The 20,525-nt window shown below is 35.6% G+C and overlaps 1 protein-coding gene across 4 annotated transcripts in view; it reads right to left on the bottom strand.

The window, feature by feature from the left end:
* The window catches only part of GOLPH3L (golgi phosphoprotein 3 like), a 46,087-nt gene extending 26,791 nt beyond the window's left edge, over positions 1–19,296 (bottom strand). The window contains exons 1-3 of one of the 4 annotated variants that reach the window (XM_058539064.1): positions 19,121–19,294; positions 18,539–18,675; positions 16,677–16,871 (exon numbers count right to left, since the gene is read on the bottom strand). In XM_058539064.1, the coding sequence (XP_058395047.1) occupies positions 16,677–16,859 (183 nt within the window). In that variant the 5' untranslated portion in view covers positions 16,860–16,871; positions 18,539–18,675; positions 19,121–19,294. Of the gene's footprint in view, positions 1–16,676; positions 16,872–18,538; positions 18,676–19,120 lie in introns of all 4 variants that reach the window. The other 3 variants (XM_058539066.1, XM_058539063.1, XM_058539065.1) reach the window with 3 other exon arrangements.
* Positions 19,297–20,525: the final 1,229 nt, after the last annotated feature.

The raw sequence follows: 20,525 nt of genomic DNA on the forward strand, positions 1-20,525 counted from the left end.
CATGACTAGGAAGGATGGATTATAAACTTAGACAAACAGAAAAAATTTCACAACAAACTACATGAAGATAATATCTTTTCAGGCTTATCCAGGAAGTTGAATGGAAAGATGCAAAGCTAGTCATAATGATCAACTTATTAGTTTTCTCAGGGTCTCCAGTTGAGATTTTTTCTTCCCTTAAAATAAAGCCATTACCAAAAGTTCAGAAAAAGACAACAATATGGTAATGCCTTGTCAGTGAAAAAGAAATCCAAAATAAAGGAAAGCAACTGGTAATCTGAACATTCCTACATAAGATTTAAATCTCATTCTGCACAGTAAAAATATCCTTAATTTATTACTCTAAAAATTTACAAGTGATTATAGCACCAAAAACAGTAACTTATATGCCTTTCTTTTCCCATAGGCTGTTACTTATGAGAAAAGGGAATTTTCATTACTACACACTATCCAAAGAGAACAGTACAAAAGAGATATTTGAGAAGGGGGAGTAAAAATCTAAAAATATGTCTAAGGTTCTAAATCTACTTCCCCACATCTCCTCAAATGATTTAAAATAGATTTATTAACACAAAGGCAATTATGGTATGTTCAAACCTTAGAAGAGCAAAACTAGGTAAATGCAGATATTTCTTTTGTCTTCAAGTAGTTTTTTTCTCCCTGATTAAAAAGTAGTATAACATACTTTAGAAAACTTGGAAAAAAAGAAAGAATCATAAAAAATAAAATAAAAATTACTCACAAATTACATCATTCTGTTATCATTTGGGTGTATGTAAAACCACACATATCTTTTCTCCTACCCACCAATTTTCCCATCTGCTTCTTCCCCAACTCCAACTTTTGGGTTTTCCTTCATAAAACAGCTTTGTGTGAATTATGGAACAACAGAATATATAGGTTATAAACTTTCATAAAATATTGGGGAGTAGAGGTAGAAGAAACCATGAGAGTGGTAATTTCATCACCTTTCATAACAAGAAGTCAATAGGATATTGTCTAAAATTGAATCATGTGGTTAAGAAAACATGATCCCGCGGCCAGCCCCGTGGCGTAGCAGTTATGTGTGTGTGCTCTGCTGCTGGCGGCCCGGGTTCGGATCCCAGGTGCGCACCGACGCACCGCTTGTCAGGCCATGCTGTGGCGGCATCCCATATAAAGTGGAGGAAGAAGGGCACGGATGTTAGCCCAGGGCCAGTCCTCCTCAGCAAAAAAAGAGGAAGACAGGCATGGATGTTAGCTCAGGGCTGATCTTCCTCACACAAAAAACAAAAAAAAAAAGAAAACACGATCCCAATACTTTTTTTTGTAACCTTTCCAAACATACACAAAATAGAGAGATTATGAACCTCTCTGTATCCATCATCTAGCTTCAACAGCTACCAGTACAATCTTTCTTCATCTATACCTCTCATCCCATCCCCAGATTATTTCAGTGCAAATCCCATTATTGTAACATAGTGTCCATAAAATACTCCAATATCCTCCCCAAGAGATGAAGGTTTTTAAAAAAACTGCAATACTAATATCATATCTAAAAAAATTAATAAGAATTCCTTAATATTATCAAATATTGAATAAGCCTTCAAATTGCATCAATTGTTTAATACACATTTTTACAGTTGCTTTGTTGGAATCACGAGCCAAGCAAGATCCACACATAGCCTTATGTTTTTTTATAAGCTCTTTTTTTTAACCCTAGTGGGGACTTTTAGTAAGTAATATCTTGTAATGAAGAAAAGCTATTTAGTTTAACTTCAATTTCCTTCTTATGTCAAATTAAGTAACATTACATTTATCACATTTTAAAAAAATGGAATAAATCATATCACATGTGCTATTTTTAAAGTAAAATGTAAATATAATTTTACTTAAATTTAACATTAGAAAAAGAAAATGAAGTGAAACTGAAAGAATTAACTTCAAACATTTCTTTATTACAAGATATAGTTCCTAAAAGACTCCTTTCTAAAGTTAAGAAAAAAGATTATTAAGAGGGTGGGGTCATTTTTTAACTAAATGTTTCAATGTTAGACAATATTTAATTGACATGCTATAAAAAATAACAGTTAATATCTCTCCCACACTTTCTCCCATCTTTATTTCTTTACTTCTCAATTTTTAAATTATACATTTATATGGTTATTATTATTTTTTATTGGTATATAGTTGACATATAGCTTTATATTAGTTTCAGGTATACAACATAATGATTCTATATCACCAAACAGTTTTTTTTTCTTGTGATGAGAACTTTCAAGATCTAGTCTCTCAGCAACTTTTAAATGTACGGTATTATTATCTATAGTCATCACACTGAACATTATGTCTCCAGGACTTATTTATTTCATAACTGGAATTTTGTACCTTTTGACCACCTTTACCCACTTCACCCACCTCCCAACCCCCACCTCTGGTAACCATCAATCTTTCTTTGTATCTATGAGGCTTTTTTTTTTAATTCCATATATGTGTGATCATATAGTATTTATCTTTCTCTGACTTATTTCACTTGCGTTATTATTTATTGAGCATTTATATGTCAGGCTCTAAGTTAAACATTTTATATAAGTAATTTAATGTCTCACAATAGCACTATGAGGTCAATATTATTATCTCTATAAAATAAGTATAAAGAAAAAAATGTGGAAACTGAGGCCAAGTCACATCTTTAGTAAGTAGTAGACTTTGGATTTGAATGTAGATATGTCTGCTTCCAAAGCCTGTGCTTTTAGACATTGCCTAAAAGAAAGTTAGAAACTACAGTACGTAAGCACATTGAGAGGTATGATAAATGCAAGGGAATTTAGAGAATGGAAAGGTCACTGTTGGATTTGTGATGGGCGTTGAAAGGAAACGCAGAATTTAAATTAAAATAAACTATGGGGAAGGTAACATGGCGGGAATATATAAAAGACAAATGTTGGGATTCAGGGAAGATGGCAGAGAGGGATGCACCAGAAATCTGTCTTCCCACCTACACAAAAATTGCACCAGCAGAATCCGTCTGATATAAATACTTTGGAACTCTGGCATCTATGGAAGGCATGCAACTTCCAGGGAAAGGCCTGTGGTTAATTTCAGTCAATTTCAGCTCTTAGCTTAGCAGGGCTACCCATCCTCCATCCCCTAGCCCCATGGCAGGCAGCCATGCATGTGTTCTTAGAGCAGCTTACACGCAGCTTCTGGAAGCCATGGTGGGCAATAAGAACCCTGTCCTCCAAATATCGGGGATCCGCATTCTGATCACTGATTGCTGCTTCTGATCACGCGGTGCAGATACAGAGGCCATTGTTGTAACCTCCCCCATTGTTGTAAGCCCTTCCCCTTCCAGCTGAAGTGACTTCCAGGTGATTTAAATGGCTGATGCCTTTCTCCTCCCCTTCATTTTTCTCTTTTTCCTCTTTTGGGAGCCAGACACCAAGGACCAGGACCTTCAAAAGCAACGACACCTACAGGGAAAATCAGAAAGTCACCTCAAATGCCCAAGGAAAGGCACAGGCTCAGAAAAGACTTCAGAAGACCTTAAGTTTACATCTCAGGCTGATCCTCGATATAGAGACAGCTTACAACAATTAAAAAAAAAGCATTATACCATACACAAAAATCAACTCAAAATGGAGTAAAAACTTGAATGAAACACCTGAAACTGTAAACCTACTAGAAGAAAATCCATGAGGTGAGCTCCTTGACGTTGGTCTTGGCAATGGATTTTTGGATTTCATGCAAAAAGCACAAGCAACAAAAGCAAAAATCAACAAGTGGGGCCACATCAAACTAAAAAGCTTCTGCACAGCAAAGGAAACCATCAGCAAAATGAAAAAGCAACATATGGAATGGGAGAAAATATTTGCAAACCACATATCCAATAAGGAGTTAATACAAAAAATATATAAGGAACTCATACAACTCAACAGCAAAAAAACAAATAACCCAGTTAAAAAATGGGAAAAGGATCTGAATAGACGTTTTTCCAAAGAAGACATACAGATGGCCAACAGGTACATGAAAAAGTGCTCCACATCACTAATTATCAGGGAATTAAATCAAATCAAAATCAAATCAAAATCATGATGAGATATCACCTTACACCTGTTAGAATGGCTATTATCAAAGACAAGAGATAACAAATGCTCGCAAGGATGCAGAGAAAAGAAACCCTGGTACACTGTTGGTGGGAATGTAAACTGGTACAGCCACTATGGAAAAACAGTATGGAAGTTCCTCAAGAAATTAAAAATAGAACTACCATATGATCTTGCAATCCTACTTCTGGGTATATATGGAAAGGAAACAAAACCATTATCTTGAAGAGACATCTGTACTCCCATGTTCACTGGAGCATTGTTTACAACAGTCAAGGTTTGGATATAACCTAGGTGTCCATCAACGGATGAACAGATAAGGAAAATATGATATTTTTCTGTGTATAGATGATGTAATATTATTCAGCCTTAAAAAAGGAAATCCTGTCATTTGTGACAACACGGATGAGTGAGCCTGGAGGGCATTACGCTAAGTGAAATAAGTCAGACAGAGAAGACAAACACTGCGTGGTGTCACTTAACATGTGGAATCTAAAAAAACTGAGCTCATAGAAACAGAGAGTAATAAAGTAGAAAAGTTGCCAGGGTCTGGGGGGTGGGGAAAATAGAGAGACATTGGGAAAAGGGTACAGACTTTCAGATATAAGATGAATAAGGTCTGAGGATCTAATGTATAACATGGTGACTATAGCTGGTAACACTGTATTGTATAATTGAAATTTGCTAAGAGAGTAGAACTTAAATGTTTTCACCAAAAAAAAAAAAAAAAAAAGGTAAAGTTAGGTGATGGATGAGTTAATTAACACAATGGGTGGAATCTTTTCACAATGTATATGTATATCAAATCATCACATGGTACACTTTAAATATCTTACAATTTTGTCAATTACACCTAAATAAAGCTGAAAAAAAAAAGCAGCAAAGCAAAACAAGACAAAAACAAAAAATGGCAAACCCTGGGGAAGGGGCAGAATCTGATTTCCACAGTTGCCATATCACTGGATTCAAATGTCCAGTTTTCAACCAAAAAATCACAAAGCATATTAAGAAACAGTTCAGTATGTCCACTCAAAGGAAAAAATAAACCAACAGAAACTGTCCCAGAAAAGACCAGATGGCAGACCTAGTAAAGACTTTAAAACATCTATTTTAAAGATTCTCAAAGAACTAAAGGAAGATGTGGAGAAAGTCAAGAAAATTATATATGAACAAAACGGAAATACCAATGAAGAGATAGAAAACCTAAAAGGAAACCAAAAAGACATTCTAGAGCTGAAAAGTATAATAACTGAAATGAAGTCACTAGAGGGATTCAAAGGCAGATTTGAGCAGGCAAAAGAAAGTATTCACAAACTTGAAGATAGGGCAATTGAATTTATTGAGTGGGAGGAACAGGAAGAAAAAAGACCGAAGAATAATGAACAGAGCCCAGGGAACTGTGAGACATCAACAAAAGTGAACCAACATACACATTCTGGGACTCCCAGAAGGAGGAGAGAGAGAGAAAGGGGCAGAGAGATTATTTGAAGAATTAATGGCCAAAAACTTCCCAAGTTTGATGAAATACATGAATATAAACATCCTAAAAGCTCAATAAACTCCAAATTGGATGAACTCAAAGACCTGCACACTGAGTCACATTAAAATCAAACTGTTGAAAACTAAAGAGAGAATCTTGAAAGCAGAGAGACAGAAGTGACTTGTCACATACAAGGCTCCTCAATGAGATTATCAACAGATTTCTCATCAGAAACTTTGGAGGCCAGAAGGCAGTGGGCTGATATATTCAAAGTGCTAGAAGAAAAAAATCTGTCAACCAAGAATCTTATATCTGGCAAAACTGTCTTTCAAAAGTGAAGGAGAGGGGCCGGCCCGGTGGCGCAAGCGGTTAAGTGCGCGCGCTCCGCTGCGGCGGCCCGGGGTTCGCTGGTTCGGATCCCGGGCGCGCACCGACGCACTGCTTGGTAAGCCATGCTGTGGCGGCGTCCCATATAAAGTGGAGGAAGATGGGCACGGATGTTAGCCCAGGGCCGTCTTCCTCAGCAAAAAAAGAGGAGGATTGGCGGATGTTAGCTCAGGGCTGATCTCCTCACAAAAAAAAAAAAAAAAAAAAAAAAAAAAAAAAAACAAAAGTGAAGGAGAAATTAAGACATTTCTAGATAAGCAAAAGCTGAGTGAGTTTCCTTACCACTAGACCTGTCTTGCAAGAAATGCTAAAGGGAGTCCTACAGGTTGAAATGAAAGGATACTAGATACCCAAAGCAGTATGAAGAAATAAAGATGTCAGTAAAGGTAACTACATGGGCAATTATAAAAGCTGGTATTACAGTAAAAATGGTTTCCAACTCCACTTTTTTGTTTTCTACATGATTTAAGAGACTAATACATTAAAAAAAACTATTAGTCTATAAGCTAGTGTTAGTGTATCTTTGGTTTGTTACTTTACATTTTGTTTTGTACATAATTTAAGAGATTAGTGCATTATAAAAAACAATTATTAGTTTATGTTATTGGACACACACTGTATAAAGATGTACTTTTATAACATCAATAACTGAAAGGGGTAGGATGGAGCTGTGAAGAAGCAGACTTTTTGTATGTTATTGAAGTTAAGTTGATATAAATTCAAATTAGAATGTTATAACTTTAGGATTTTAAATGTAATCCCCATGATAATAACAAAGAAAACAGTTATAGAATATACACAAAAGAAAATGAGATTAAAATGCTTCACTACAAAAAATTAACTAACCACAAAAGAAGAGAGTAATGCAGGAAATAAGGGACAAAAAAGCCTTAAGACATAGAGAAATTAGCAAATGACAGAAGTAAGTCCCTCCTTATCAGTAAACATTTTATTTATTTATTTTTTGTGTGAGGAAGATTAGCCCTGAGCTAACATCCATTGCCAATCCTCCTCTTGCTGAGGAAGATTGGCCCTGGGCTAATAACCGTGCCCATCTTTCTCTACTTTTTATATGGGATGCCACCACAGTGTGGCTTGACAAGTGGTGCATCAGTCCAAGCCCAGGATCCAAACCCACGAACCCTGGGACACCGAGGCGGAGCGTGTGAACTTAACCGCTATGCCGCCAGGCCGGCCCCTCAGTAAACATTTTAAACCTAAATGGATTAAACTCTCCAATCAAAAGATAGAGATTGGCAGAATAGATTTAAAAATATGATCAAACTACAAGAGACTCACTTTAAATCCAAAGACACAAGTAGGTTGAAAGTGAAAGGATGGCAAAAGATATTCCATGCAAATAGTAACCAAAAGAGAGTGGGTGTGGCTATATTAATATCAAAGAAGATTATAAAGCAAATAAGATTATAAGAGACAAACAAAGACATTGTATATTAATAAAAGGTTCAATACAGCAAGAAGATATAAAATTCAGCCTTAAAAAGGAAGGAAATTCTGATATAAGCTACAACATGGAAGAACCTTGAGAACATTATGCTAAGTGAAATAAGTCAATCACAAAAAAACAAATATTGTATGATTCCACTTATATGAGGTACCCACCTACAGTAGTCAAAATCATAGAGACCTAAAGGAGAATGGTGGTTGCCACAGGTTGGAGGGAGTGGGGAATGGAGAGTTATTGTTTAATGGGTATAGAGTTTTAGTTCTGCAAGATAAAGAGTTCTGGAGATGGATAACAGTTATGCTTGCACCACAATATGAAAGTACTTAATACCATGAACTGTACACTTAAAAATGGTTAAGATGAGGGCCGGCCCCATGGCTTAGCGGTTAAGTGCGTGCGCTCCGCTGCTGGCGGCCCGGGTTCGATCCCAGGCGCAGACCGATGCACCGCTTCTCCGGCCATGCTGAGGCCGCGTCCCACATACAGCAACTAGAAGGATGTGCAGCTATGACATATAACTATCTACTGGGGCTTTGGGGGAAAAAATAAATAAATAAAATTATAAAAAAAAATGGTTAAGATGATAAATTTTATGTTATGTTTATTTTACCACAATAAAAAAAATTGGAAGAAAAAAAGACAAATAGAACTGAAGTGGCATATTGACTGGAGCAGTGAGAGATAAGGGTAGATAGACAAGGTGGGGCTAGATAGCCAGGAAAACATTGTCCTGCTCTCTCGAAGGTTGCAAACAAGCCCTAAAAGTTAATAATAATTTACATTTATCCAATGGAATCCTATGAAGCCATTAAAAATTATAAGGTATGTTTACATTTATTGACATGAAAGATGTCACATTAATGTCCACATTATAATATCCACATTTTATTAAATAGAAAAAAAAGGCTATAAAATAACTTGTCTGATGTGATCCTTTTTTTGTAATTTTGTGTCTATGCATATTTACACACAGAAAACTGTCTACAAGGATACATATAAAAATTTTAATAGTAGTTATCTTTCAGTGGTGAGATTATGGGTGATTTTTATTTTCTTTAAACTTTTAAAAAGATTGAGATATAATTTATATAGAGTGAAATGAACAGATGTTAAGTTCAATTAGTTTGGACAAATGCATATATCCATGTATTTCACACCCCATTAAGACATAGAACATTTCTATCACCCCAGTAAGTCCGCTCTTGTAGATCTTTTTCTGAATTCCTTAGTATAAACATATTTTACATTTAAAATAATAAAAAGTAACAAAGCCATGTTTATATCTTAGACAAATTTTTAAAAATAAGTCAATAAAAGCAAAAAATGGTGAGCACAATCTACCAGTGAACACATGGAAACCTTAAAACCCTTGATTCAATATTTTGTTCTATTTGCCATCCCCATCTTAAACTTTTTGGATAACTGTAAATAGGTGAGGGCAAATGGAGAAAGTAGAGAGTGATCTCGAAGGAATTTCTTCTTCTTCACATTCTTATAGCACTTTTTGTACCTTTCTCATAGCATTTACACATTGTGTCTAGTAGTACGGTTATTGTATACACATCTTTTCTCCCCTTCAGATTCATCTTCCCTTGAGGGAAGATAAGCATATCTTAGTTACTTCTGTGTTTTCCTTATTTTTCTCAGTGCCTTGCATAGAGCAGGTGCTCAATAAATGTTGGCTGACTTGAGTTGAAGAAAAAAATCACGTCATTATACAGTTTTAATGACACCTTCTGAGGTTGAACTGCACTCTAGGTGAACATAAGTAAATTATTATGCAATTATCTCCAAACCTTTCTGTTTCCTCTAAAACCTTTCTAAATCATTGCTATGGGCTGAATTGTAGCCTCTCAAAATCCAAAAGTTGAAGCCCTAACCCCCAGCACCTCTGAATGTGACTATATTTGGAAATACGGCCTTTACAGAGCTGATGAAGTTCAAATGAGGCTAAAGGTGGGCCCTAATCCAATCTGACTGGTGTACTTATAAGAAGAGGAAATTTGGACAGGCACACCAGGGATTCACGCATACAGAGTAAAAACCTCATAAGGACACAGTGAGAAGATGGCCATCTACAAGCCAAGGAGAGAGGCCTCAGAAGAAACCAAATCTTAGATTTCTAGCCTCCAGAACTGTGAGAAAATAAATTTTTGTTGTTTAAGCCATCCAGTCTGTGGTATTTTGCAATGGCAGCCCTAGCAACCTTAATACAATCATACTCCTGCAGAAAAATCTGGAAGAAACTTGTCTATTCATTTGGTCTTAAGCTTTAAGATTCAAGAAAAAAAAAAATACTACCCACTCATATTTATCAGTTTTTAGTATAAGAGTCTCCTCCTCCTTCCATAAGGAGGATATGTAACATGGGTTCTGTTCTCCGGCTGTTAGAATGAACTGAGGAGAAATGTATAATGCCTATTTATTTATATACCAGACTCTCTGAACATACGATTATAATAAATTAAATATAATTTTACTCCCTCTTTAAGCATTTTTCATTTTGCAAATTAGGTTATTTAACTTCTTACTTACTTGGACTTATTGTTTCTATGACAAGAATATCTTGTTCGAGGGAAGAAAGAAAGAGGAGAGAAAAAACATGTATAAAACTTTCATATTTCCTTCTTAAAATCTGAGGTAATGGGATGAAAAATAAAACTAATAAAATCACATCATTCAAAATTTCTTACAGTGGTACTGTCCCTTATTCTGACATTACTGATGTCAACTTAATATTTTTTTACAAGACACCAAAATCTTTAAGAGTGAGCTTTGCTACGGTATTAAACATTAAAATAAGAAAGTTATGGATAAGACTTGGAAAAATAACTCATACTAGATATTACTGCAGAACATAATAATCTTTTAGCTTATAGGAGACGTAAGTTAAACTCCATATGAGGCTATCCTAGGAGATGCAATTCTTGGGGTCACACTAAGTAATTAACAATTCTGAACAATTCTCTTTGCTCAGTAAGAAACACAGAAAAATATGTGATACCTGTTTTGCAAGCATGTCCTTTTTTAGCCTCAGAGTCAGTTTGAACATAAATTCCACAACTTATTGGCCAATTAACCATTTAACTTTGAGTTCCATAAAGAGAGGACAATGTTTGCCTCACAAGATCAAGCAAGAGAAAGTGCAAAATGTTTTTATAACTCTTAAGTTATACAAACACAAAATATGAAGAAGGAGATAAAAGAGATGAAATGGCTCACATCAAGTTTATAGGCTCAGTGGTTACAGACATAAGTCCAAATTTAAGTGGGTGGTTTTTGTTTTCGTGTCAATACTAGATATTTTAGAAGAGAAGAGTGTGCATTTGGGGGTTGGGGAGTTAAGGGAGAGGCAGGCTCTCAATGACAGAGCTTAAACTATACTTTCTTACTGTTAAAATAAGACTTGGTCTCCTAGTGTATCTCCTTTTGTAACCGATAGTAAATAATTCTTTGGGGTTATATGACTGGATATAATAAAAAACAAAACAAAAGTTCTTTCTTTTTTTTTTTTAACAGCCTACAATGATAAAAAGACAAAACCTGACAAACAAGTTCTTGTGATACACTTGCCCTATTCACAATACCAGTAACTACTGGCAAGAGATTTATTGTTCATTTCATGCAATCAGGAAACTAAAAGACCAGGTAGTGATCTAAATTAGACTCTTAATCTTTTGATTTTAATAAAATAAAAGAGATGAAGCAATAAAACACATAACTGGATGTCCAGCTCTGTTTGGTACTTGAGTTTCAAAACATCTGAGTTCATTTAAAGGAAATGGGATGCTTTCAAATATCTGTGATTATTCCAGTTGCAAGTCACTGAAATGATCACAAACATCCTGATGTTCTTTTTTCCTAGAACCTGTCTCTCTTCACAGACTAACTCTTGCTCATCTTCAGATTTCAGGTTAAGAGTTATGACCTCCCAGAAGTCTTTCCCAATATGCTTTCTTCTTCCCTCTCCCACTACCACTTTCCACCCATCTGAGTTAGGTGTCTTTCTTCTTTGTTCCCTTAGTACGTAGTTAAACATATATCACACTGTACTGCAATGGTCTGCTCACTTTCCTGATCCTCCTCCCAACCTCTCCAGCCATTCTCACATCACTAGACTATAAGTGATCTCAAAAGCAGGGACTATAGTCTTTGTTCTCTTTCAACATCTAGCACCTGACATATATGAGACATTTAATAAATTTTCGGTGACCAAACAAATGAATGAAAATATACTTCCATGATTCCAATGAACAATGCTTCTTATCAATTTTTACTCCAGTGACATGAGAAATATGACGAGAAGTTTTTATGCCGCAGTGAATAGTAAGTATTCAATAAATGCCATTACTAGAAGAACGCTTTGCAACGAAGGGAAGAGGGTTAAAAAAACACTATCTGCAAACTAAAGATTATTGCCAAAAGTCAAAAGCATTAATAGGCTCACTCCTCTTACAGGTAACTCAATTTAATAATAAAGATTCTCATAAAGGAGAAGTTTTAAATAAAATATCAATTTAATTAAAGCATTAACTTTATTGTCAATTAAATTTAAAGTCAATAATATCTATCTACAATAGTCCCCCCTTATCCTTGGGGGATACATTCCAAGACTCCCAGTGGAAGCCCGAAAACACAGATAGTACTGAACCCTGTATATACTATGTTTTTTCCTATACATACAAACTTATGCTAAAGTTTAACTTATGTTAGGCACAATAAGAGATTAACAACAATAATAAAATAGAACAATTATAACAACATACTGTAATAAAAGTTACCATAGATCTTAGCAACCTCAGCATACAAATTTTTTTCTTTCCTTACTAAGTCGAGAAGTTTCACCTTTTCACTTAAAGGAAGCACTTTACAGCTTCTCTTTGGCACATCAGAATTGCCAGCATCACTACTCTTGCACTTTGGGGCCACTATTAAGTAAAATAATGGTTCCTTGAACACAAGCACTGCGATATTGTGACAGTAGATATGAAAACCCAGACGGCTACTAAGTGACTAATGGGCAGGCAGCGTATATACAGCGTGCACATGCTGGACAAAGGGATGATTCATATCCTGGGCGGGATGGAGTGGTAAGGCATGAGATTTCATCACGCTACTCAGAATGGTGTGAGTGCAACTTAAAACTTATAAATTGTTTATTTCTGGAAATTTCCATTTAATATTTTTGGACCTCGGTTGACCATGGGTAACTGAAACCATGGAAAGCCAAACCATGGATAAGGAGGTACTATTGTATATCAAAACTCTTACCAAAGGCAATAATGACAAATAAACAGGATCTTGATTTTAACAGGAAATAAATCTATTTTATTTTGGTCAGGCTGATACCCAAGTTTAATTTTCTTAGTTGAGGTCAGTGTTACTGAACTGAGATAACATCTAATTTTAAGTGTATCTGAAAGGTTGGACTCTTCAACATAATTAAAATTTCCTGATTATTTTCACAAGACACTGAAGCTTAATGTTTTAAAACCAGTCTGTGGCAGCTACTTCTCAGAAGAATCTTTAGAAAGGGATTACAGCAATATTTCACAAGCAATTTGACTATACGACCTACTGTCATTCCTTTCCAGGCCTACAATTCTTGAAATATTACTCTGTATATTATTTTCTACTTATACGTTTTTTGAACAGATATAATTTTTTAAAAATTATAGTATTGGGCTGTAAACAGAGAATCTTATGGAAATCTTCAGCAAAAGTTAACTTGGGGACTTGGGGATGCAAAGTTTAATATTTAGGAATTTTTTTTTGACATGTCACAAACTCCAAACCATATAGAAACAAGAAATTATATACACATCAAAACTTATACGCATAAAAAACATAGAGCAAAAATATCATTAAGTCCTTAATTTGGACACAAGAATGAAATGGGCTCTGCTGTTTTCATTAGGCTGATCCTCTTTTACTTAAAAGCAAGAGTCCAAAAGCCTCTGGCTGGCACTTAAAATCCTCCATACTCTGGTCTGAATCTAATTTGCCAATTTTGAATCTTATTGTTCTCCAAGAACACCACCTACTTCAGTCATACTGGTTACTCAGTTATCTCGCAAACTCAACAAGCTCATGATACCTTTGCTCATTCAGGTTCCCTCATCCAGAATGTGTTCCCTTCTCTCCATCCATGTTAATCCTACACATTCTTAAAGGCCCAGTTTGTTTTACTGCCTTCTATTCTTCCCCAGATTATTCCAACCCATGATGATCTCTCCTTCCTCCAACTCCTTCGGCTTTTACTGTTCTAACGTGGAGAAACTTGCTGGGTTTTTTTAATTATTGTTCACTTCTTTAAAAATCTTTTGAATTGTGAAATATAATGCACACACAGAAGAGTGCATGGAAGTGAAAAGCTCAGTGAATTATCCCTAAGTGAATATCTATGAAATTTCCCCCAGTACAGAAACAGAAGACTGTTAGTACTTAGAAAGACCCCTCATGCTCTTTTCTAATCAAACACCCCCTGCCCATCCCCCACAAAAAGGTAATCACTATCCTAACAATTATGGTAATCCTTTTCTTGCTTTTCTTTATAATTTTACCACCTAAATATGCAACCCCAAACACTACTGTTTAGTTTTTTGAATTTTATATACATGAAATCATACAGTATGTATTCTTTTGTGTCTGGTTCCCTTTATTGAACATTATATAAGAATCATACATGTTTTCTAATAATGTTCATTTTCATTCTGTACAGAAAATATATTTATACTCATTTAAATAAATGAATGATTCAGTTTTATCCATTCTGCTGTTGAGGGACCTTTGGGTTACCTAACTCTTAAAAAGTATCTATATCTTGTCTCTCCAGCTAGAATGCAAGCTCTTGAGGGCAGGGACCATATATTATACTATTTTCTATTTATCTTAGTTTTCGCATAATGCTAAGCACATAATGAGTGTCCCTGATCACACTAAATATTGATTAAATCAATCTACAAGTAGTTTGGGAGATGAGAAGAAAATAAGTAGTGCTGGAAATCAATGTAATATTTTTAGAGACAATTATGTAACTGGCATTTTGGAACAACTGCTACTACTTTAATAAATCAGAAGGTTTGACCTCTCCTATTTATTTACACCTAAGGATTTATCATTTCTTCTTCTTCCTGAGCCAACTAAAAGCCAAAAACTTAATTTATCAACTACCTTCAAAAATAAAATTAGAGGGCCGGCCCCGTGGCTTAGTGGTTAAGTGCTCGTGCTCCACTGCTGGCGACCCAGGTTCGGATCCCGGGCGCGTACCTACGCACCGCTTCTCCGGCCATGCTGAGGCCGCGTCCCACATACAGCAACTAGAAGGATGTGTAGCTATGACATACAACTATACACTGGGGCTTTGGTGGAAAAATAAATAAATAAATAAGATTAAAAAAGTTAAAAAAAAAAATTAGAACTATTCGAAAGGTGGTTAATTATTTTTTTTTTAATTTTTATTTATTTATTTTTCCCCAAAGCCCCAGTAGATAGTTGTATGTCATAGCTGCACATCCTTCTAGTTGCTGTATGTGGGACACGGCCTCAGCATGGCCGGAGAAGCAGCGCGTCTGTGCGCGCCCGGGATCCGAACCCGGGCCGCCAGCAGCGGAGTGCGCGCACCCAACCACTAAGCCACGGGGCTGGCCTGAAGGGTGGTTAATTATTATCTGCCCATCTTTGTACAGTATGTCACCAATATGTTGAGTACCCACTATGATTCATAGGTCTAGATGAGCTCCTTTATTTTTTATTCTGTTGCTTTAAGTTTATATTAACTATTCACTATTATAAATTTAGAAACACATGAAGACATGTCCAAAGGCAGTTTCTCTGCAGAACAGAAGCAAAAATTCTATTATCTAGAGTCAGCAGGAAATTAATCATTCCTATTCAAAACTAAAGCAAACCAAATAGCTTTTTAGTTCTAATATGCTCTTCTACAGTCAGTGAATGTTTCTTAGGTACTATGTAAACATCTCAAAACAGTATTTATACCACCTAATCTTCAGACCTACTCTGACATTCTCTTGAAGAATCAGTTTTGCTTTTTCTTTTGTTTGACTTTTATAAAACCAGAGCCTCATCAACTTTCTCAGCAAAGAGGAAAATATATTTCCGGGAAAAATTTTGGCCAAACACATATGGGCATTTCTCTCATATTAATTTTAACAATACACAGGCTATAACAAGTCTTGTAAAGAAAATAAATTTAAAGTCTAAGAAACAAGGGTATTCTCAAGTTGAGGAATCAATGTAGAAAAGAAGAGATGTTATGTAGCTGATAACATCCATATGATAACATCTGTATGTAGCTGATTCATTTCTAGCTAAGGACAATTATCAAAGCCAAATTTAGTATTTTTTTAATATAAAGTAACATTTTAATTTGGTAAGTTTTCAAAACCGAGGCCAATAACAAATATGCCTTTATTTTATTTTTTTGTATTTATTGAAGACTTTCTAAGAAAGGAAGTAGATTGTTTAAAATACTACTTTTATATATCTTCATAACCTCTTCATGAGGGAAGAAAGTGATGGGAAAACACAATAAAAAGTTAATTTAAAAATGAAGGATAATGTATATTACTAGTAGAAAAGCCAAGAATATTTTGTTATATCACAAGAGTTGCTATCTCAAGACTAATTCTATTATAAAGCAAATGTTCTATTAATAAGGGAAAACTTGGAAAGAAAGGGAAAGCTGAAATTAATTTAAAAACACTTTCTAAAATTAAAATAATCCTCATCAATTGTTGATATTTAACTTCCAAAGATGCACAGAATAAAATAAAAAAGTTATTTCTACTATAAGTAACTTATCCACTGTTTACTTTTGTAAGCCAGCTAATCATATTATGTTCCTTGTCTTTTCATTTAAAAGACTTTTTCTCCCCCAAGCTCAAGAAGACTTCAATGTGTGGGCCTATTTTCTTAGTTTAATAAGAGGTTATTTCATCATCAATCTCATTTGGGAAACTACAAGTAGAAAACTTGACACTGTGTTATATCCTCTCTTGTATCCTCTAAAATTTTGGAATAATTTTGTAATTAAATTACACTTCAAGTAATTATACTTCTGGATTTTACCCCCCAAGTATCAGCCACCCTCCCAAACTTCCCTATCTCCCAGATGGCTAGAGCACAGTTCTAAGGCCAACTTAGCATTAATGATAACATTCTATCAGATTACTTCCTTAAAACATTCTAATTTTTAAGAGTCTTTGAGACAGCCTAGCAAACCCAACTGCATTACCTCTTTATCTTTTAGTCCCAGGAGCAGTACTTCTTCCATAAGGGTGAGGCGGATATCCTTAGAGTCTCCAGAGTCTTCATTATCTGGACTCCTGTCTTGATTAGTGTCTTCCTCACTTTCCACCTTCTTTTCAGAGTTCTTGCCTACTTCAGTGCGACGGGCTCGGTGAGTTAAAGTGGTCATTCTCACCTGTTTCTGGAGGCGGTGATGAAAAAATATCTATATGTGTGCTTATGTAAATAAACACATATAGATATTCATACATGCATACTAAAAATGTATACAAATAAGAAATATTTACAAACTTAAAGAAAGAAAGAAAGGAGTAATGACCAGAAAAATCAGGTGGGTAACACAATATCTTTTCCAAAGTACAATAGCTTGAACTCCACAGAAGGCATTGACAAGAAATTAAATCAGTTCTTTTAACAACTAGTAGAAATGATTATCTTTTAAGCTCGCTGATTTCTTGTGCATAATCTATAACCCAGGAATGAATGTCCATCATTGTGACTCCTCTTTCACAAAATGGATCCTCCCCAAGTTAAATAGTATGAGACAGCAAAAATTGTGAGCATCCAGCCTCAAAACACATACTATATATATATTTTTTTTTTTGCTGAGGAAGATTCACCCTTAGCTAACATCTGTTGCCAATCTTCCTCTATTTTGTATGTGGGTCGCCGCCACAGCACGGCTGATGAGTGGCGTAGGTCCGTGCCTGGGATCTGAACCCGCAAACCTGACCTGCCAAAGCGGAGTGTGCCGAACTTAACCACTAGGCCACCAGGCTGGCCCCAAAATGCATATAAAAATTTATATATAATTTCTGTAAACATTCAATGGTACGTTATACAACATACACAGAAAATAGAAAGTAAAAAAATAAAGAAAAACTAAATAGAAATACATGTTCTACTATTTTCTTCCCATACCCTAATGACTCATTTCATGTACCCACTTTGGAGATCACCAGTCTAGAGAACAACACTCAGAAAGATCATATGTAGTAATTCTACATAGCCAGAAAACTTTCATCTCTATCCCTAGCTAGCTATCTTGCAAATACACAAACAGCTGCCAATAAAAAGTACTGGCAAGAGGATATTAAAAGATTAGCAAATTCTTTCTCAATTACAAAAAATCAAAGCACATGCCATTTTACACCATGCACTACAGTTGTTTTAAAAATCTACAATTAGGGGCTGGCCTGGTGGTGTAGTGGTTAAGTTTGAGTGCTCCGCTTCGGTGGCCTGGGGTTCGCAGGTTTGGATCCTTGGCGCGGACCTACAAACCACTCATCAAGCCATGCTGTGGTGGCATCCCAAGTACAAAATAGAGGAGGATGGGCACGGATGTTAGCTCATGGCCAATCTTCCTCACACGGACACAAAAAATCTACAGTCAAGAGAAATTGCACTAAATCATCTGTGATAAAGTTTCAAGTTAGCATACTTTATTTTAGATAAATGTAAATGCCAGTTTTTAAGATGACAGACAATAAATATTTCAAATCAGCAATTACTTAAAAGAATATCTTTTTCAAGATCAAAAGAATGCATTCAAGAGCTTTTGTGACTGGATCTCATTCTACCTTCTAGCAATATTTCCCATTACTCCCAATTATGTACTGTTAACAACTAATTTCTCCAACACATCCCATGCCTTCCATCTCTGCTCCTCTGTACATGCTGGAGTTCTCTCTTTTCCTTTCCTCTCTAAATTGTACCCATTCTTCAAACGCCTATTGAGGACCCACTTTAAAGCCTTAAGTGAATCTCCTTCTCCATTACCCATATGTCCCATGGCCAGAATTGGTTTCTCCCTCAGCTGTACTTTCACATAACTTTATTTATACTTACTTCCTTTAAAGTATTTATTATTGTCTTTCTTTTGGTATGGCTGTCTCTCAACTGTAAACTTCTTGAGGGCAAGGATATTGTCTTCTTGGGTTTTTATATTCTCCATAGCAACTAGCACAATGTCTTTAACGTTGTAACTGCTCGATAAATATATACTAATTAAAATGAATATTCAGAAATGCATGTGAACATTTAAAATAAAAATACAAATGAAGTGACTTGCAAAAGATTCTTTGTACAAGGCTATATTTCAAATACAATTCTTGGTGAGAGGTGGGAAGTAGAGTGAAGGAGGAAGAAAACCATGAAATAAACGCTTAAGAGCACTAAACCTATTTGGCACTGCCAATACGGCTTATTTGCTAACCCAATCTAAGAAACTTTACATCTTGGGGGATAAAAAATAAAGGGGAATTTTTTTTGAGGAATTGACGCCCCTCGGACATTTACTAGTAAAAAATCCTATTTGAAAAAAAACAAATGGCCAAAAAATTAAGTAAATAAAAATCTCCCTCTCTCCATAAAGTAAAAAACTTGGAGATTTTTTTGGACGTTAGGAAATGTATTTCCCCCGTTGCTTACCTTACGTTACTTCTGGGTTATGGCCGGACGCAGGCTGCAGTTTGCAGTCTATTCTAGGGGACACCTGTCCCCCCCTCCCCCCACCCCCGTCCTAGTAGGTGAAAAACTTCTCAGCCACGCAGAGAACACAAACTTCCTGATCGTTCGATGCAGAAAAGGAATAACACATCAGCTTCCTCAGAATCGCTAGGCAACCTATCTTGGTGTTTCTTCATAGGACCAATCAGAAACCGCCAAGGTTGAGCCTAGCCAATCGCAGCTTACAAGGGGAGGCTCTCCCCCCGCTATTGTGTTGCGATCCAGACAAACACCACCAAAAGGAGGCAGGTTTGGGTTAAATCTGACAGCTGGTCAATCCAATGAAGGACTTGGTAAGAAGAGAGGAAAAAGCGCTGCGCTCCCCACCCCCATTAAACCGGCCAATCAAAGCGTTCCGTTAGCTAGCACCAGCTGCCGATCTACAAAGGTTTCTGTTGGTCAATCTCAGTGTAGCAGGTGTGTTACCGTAGCAGTGTATACTGGGACAATTAGGTGAGACGTGTTGGGATCCAAAAAAGCTAAGAATAAATAAACATTTTAAAATTGGTTATTTTCAACAATTAGCTTATCCCTAACTTTCCTATTCCAGAAAAAAACTGATCTAGTGTCAGCTTGTGGATGTTTATTTGGTTTACATTAAACAGGATAGGTACATTGCTACCATCGCATACATACCAACATTCGCTATTAGTGCCTGCTACTGGCAAACTCATGGATAATGTATGTTTTTAGAATATGGCTGCTGAAACTGCAGGAGGCACAGACCAAGTGTTAAGTATTCCTTTTCTAAAGCAAAGCAAACTGTCAAGGCTGGAACCAGGTCCGATTTCTCACTAAAAGCACAGTATCGTTCTAAGAAGTGAGCTCAACTCTTGCAAAGTAACATCTACCAAAATGATATCAAAATTAGTGCCTAAGCATTTTCTGTTAATTAAATAAAAATGAGAAGTCATGAAAGAGTCTAAATGCTGAACATTTTATTTATTCTGCCAAAAATGCCAGACTTTAAAAATCAGTCATCATTTTGTCTTGTAGTAAAAAATCTTTTTAAAAAAAGTAAAACACCATTTTTTAATTGTACATTATATATTATCATGTTAATACACTCTATCAAAGTACTGAAGAACATGTGTTTTAATAACACAATGACAAACAGCCAGTGAAAGGTATAGTTTTAACAAGTAAAAAGTGAATTCCTACCAAAATTTAATACCAAAATAAACATTATGTTTCAAAAAATGGCTTTAGAGGGCCTTAAAAGTTAATATATGTTTAAAGGAAGTGTCCACCAACATGGAAGATAGATCAATATTGAATAGATAATGAACAGAATCAATTATAACACTGGTACTTTTGGTTTTATTCA

The sequence above is a fragment of the Diceros bicornis genome, chromosome 4 (assembly GCF_020826845.1).
Source record: "Diceros bicornis minor isolate mBicDic1 chromosome 4, mDicBic1.mat.cur, whole genome shotgun sequence".
NCBI classification, from domain to species: Eukaryota; Metazoa; Chordata; class Mammalia; order Perissodactyla; family Rhinocerotidae; genus Diceros; species Diceros bicornis.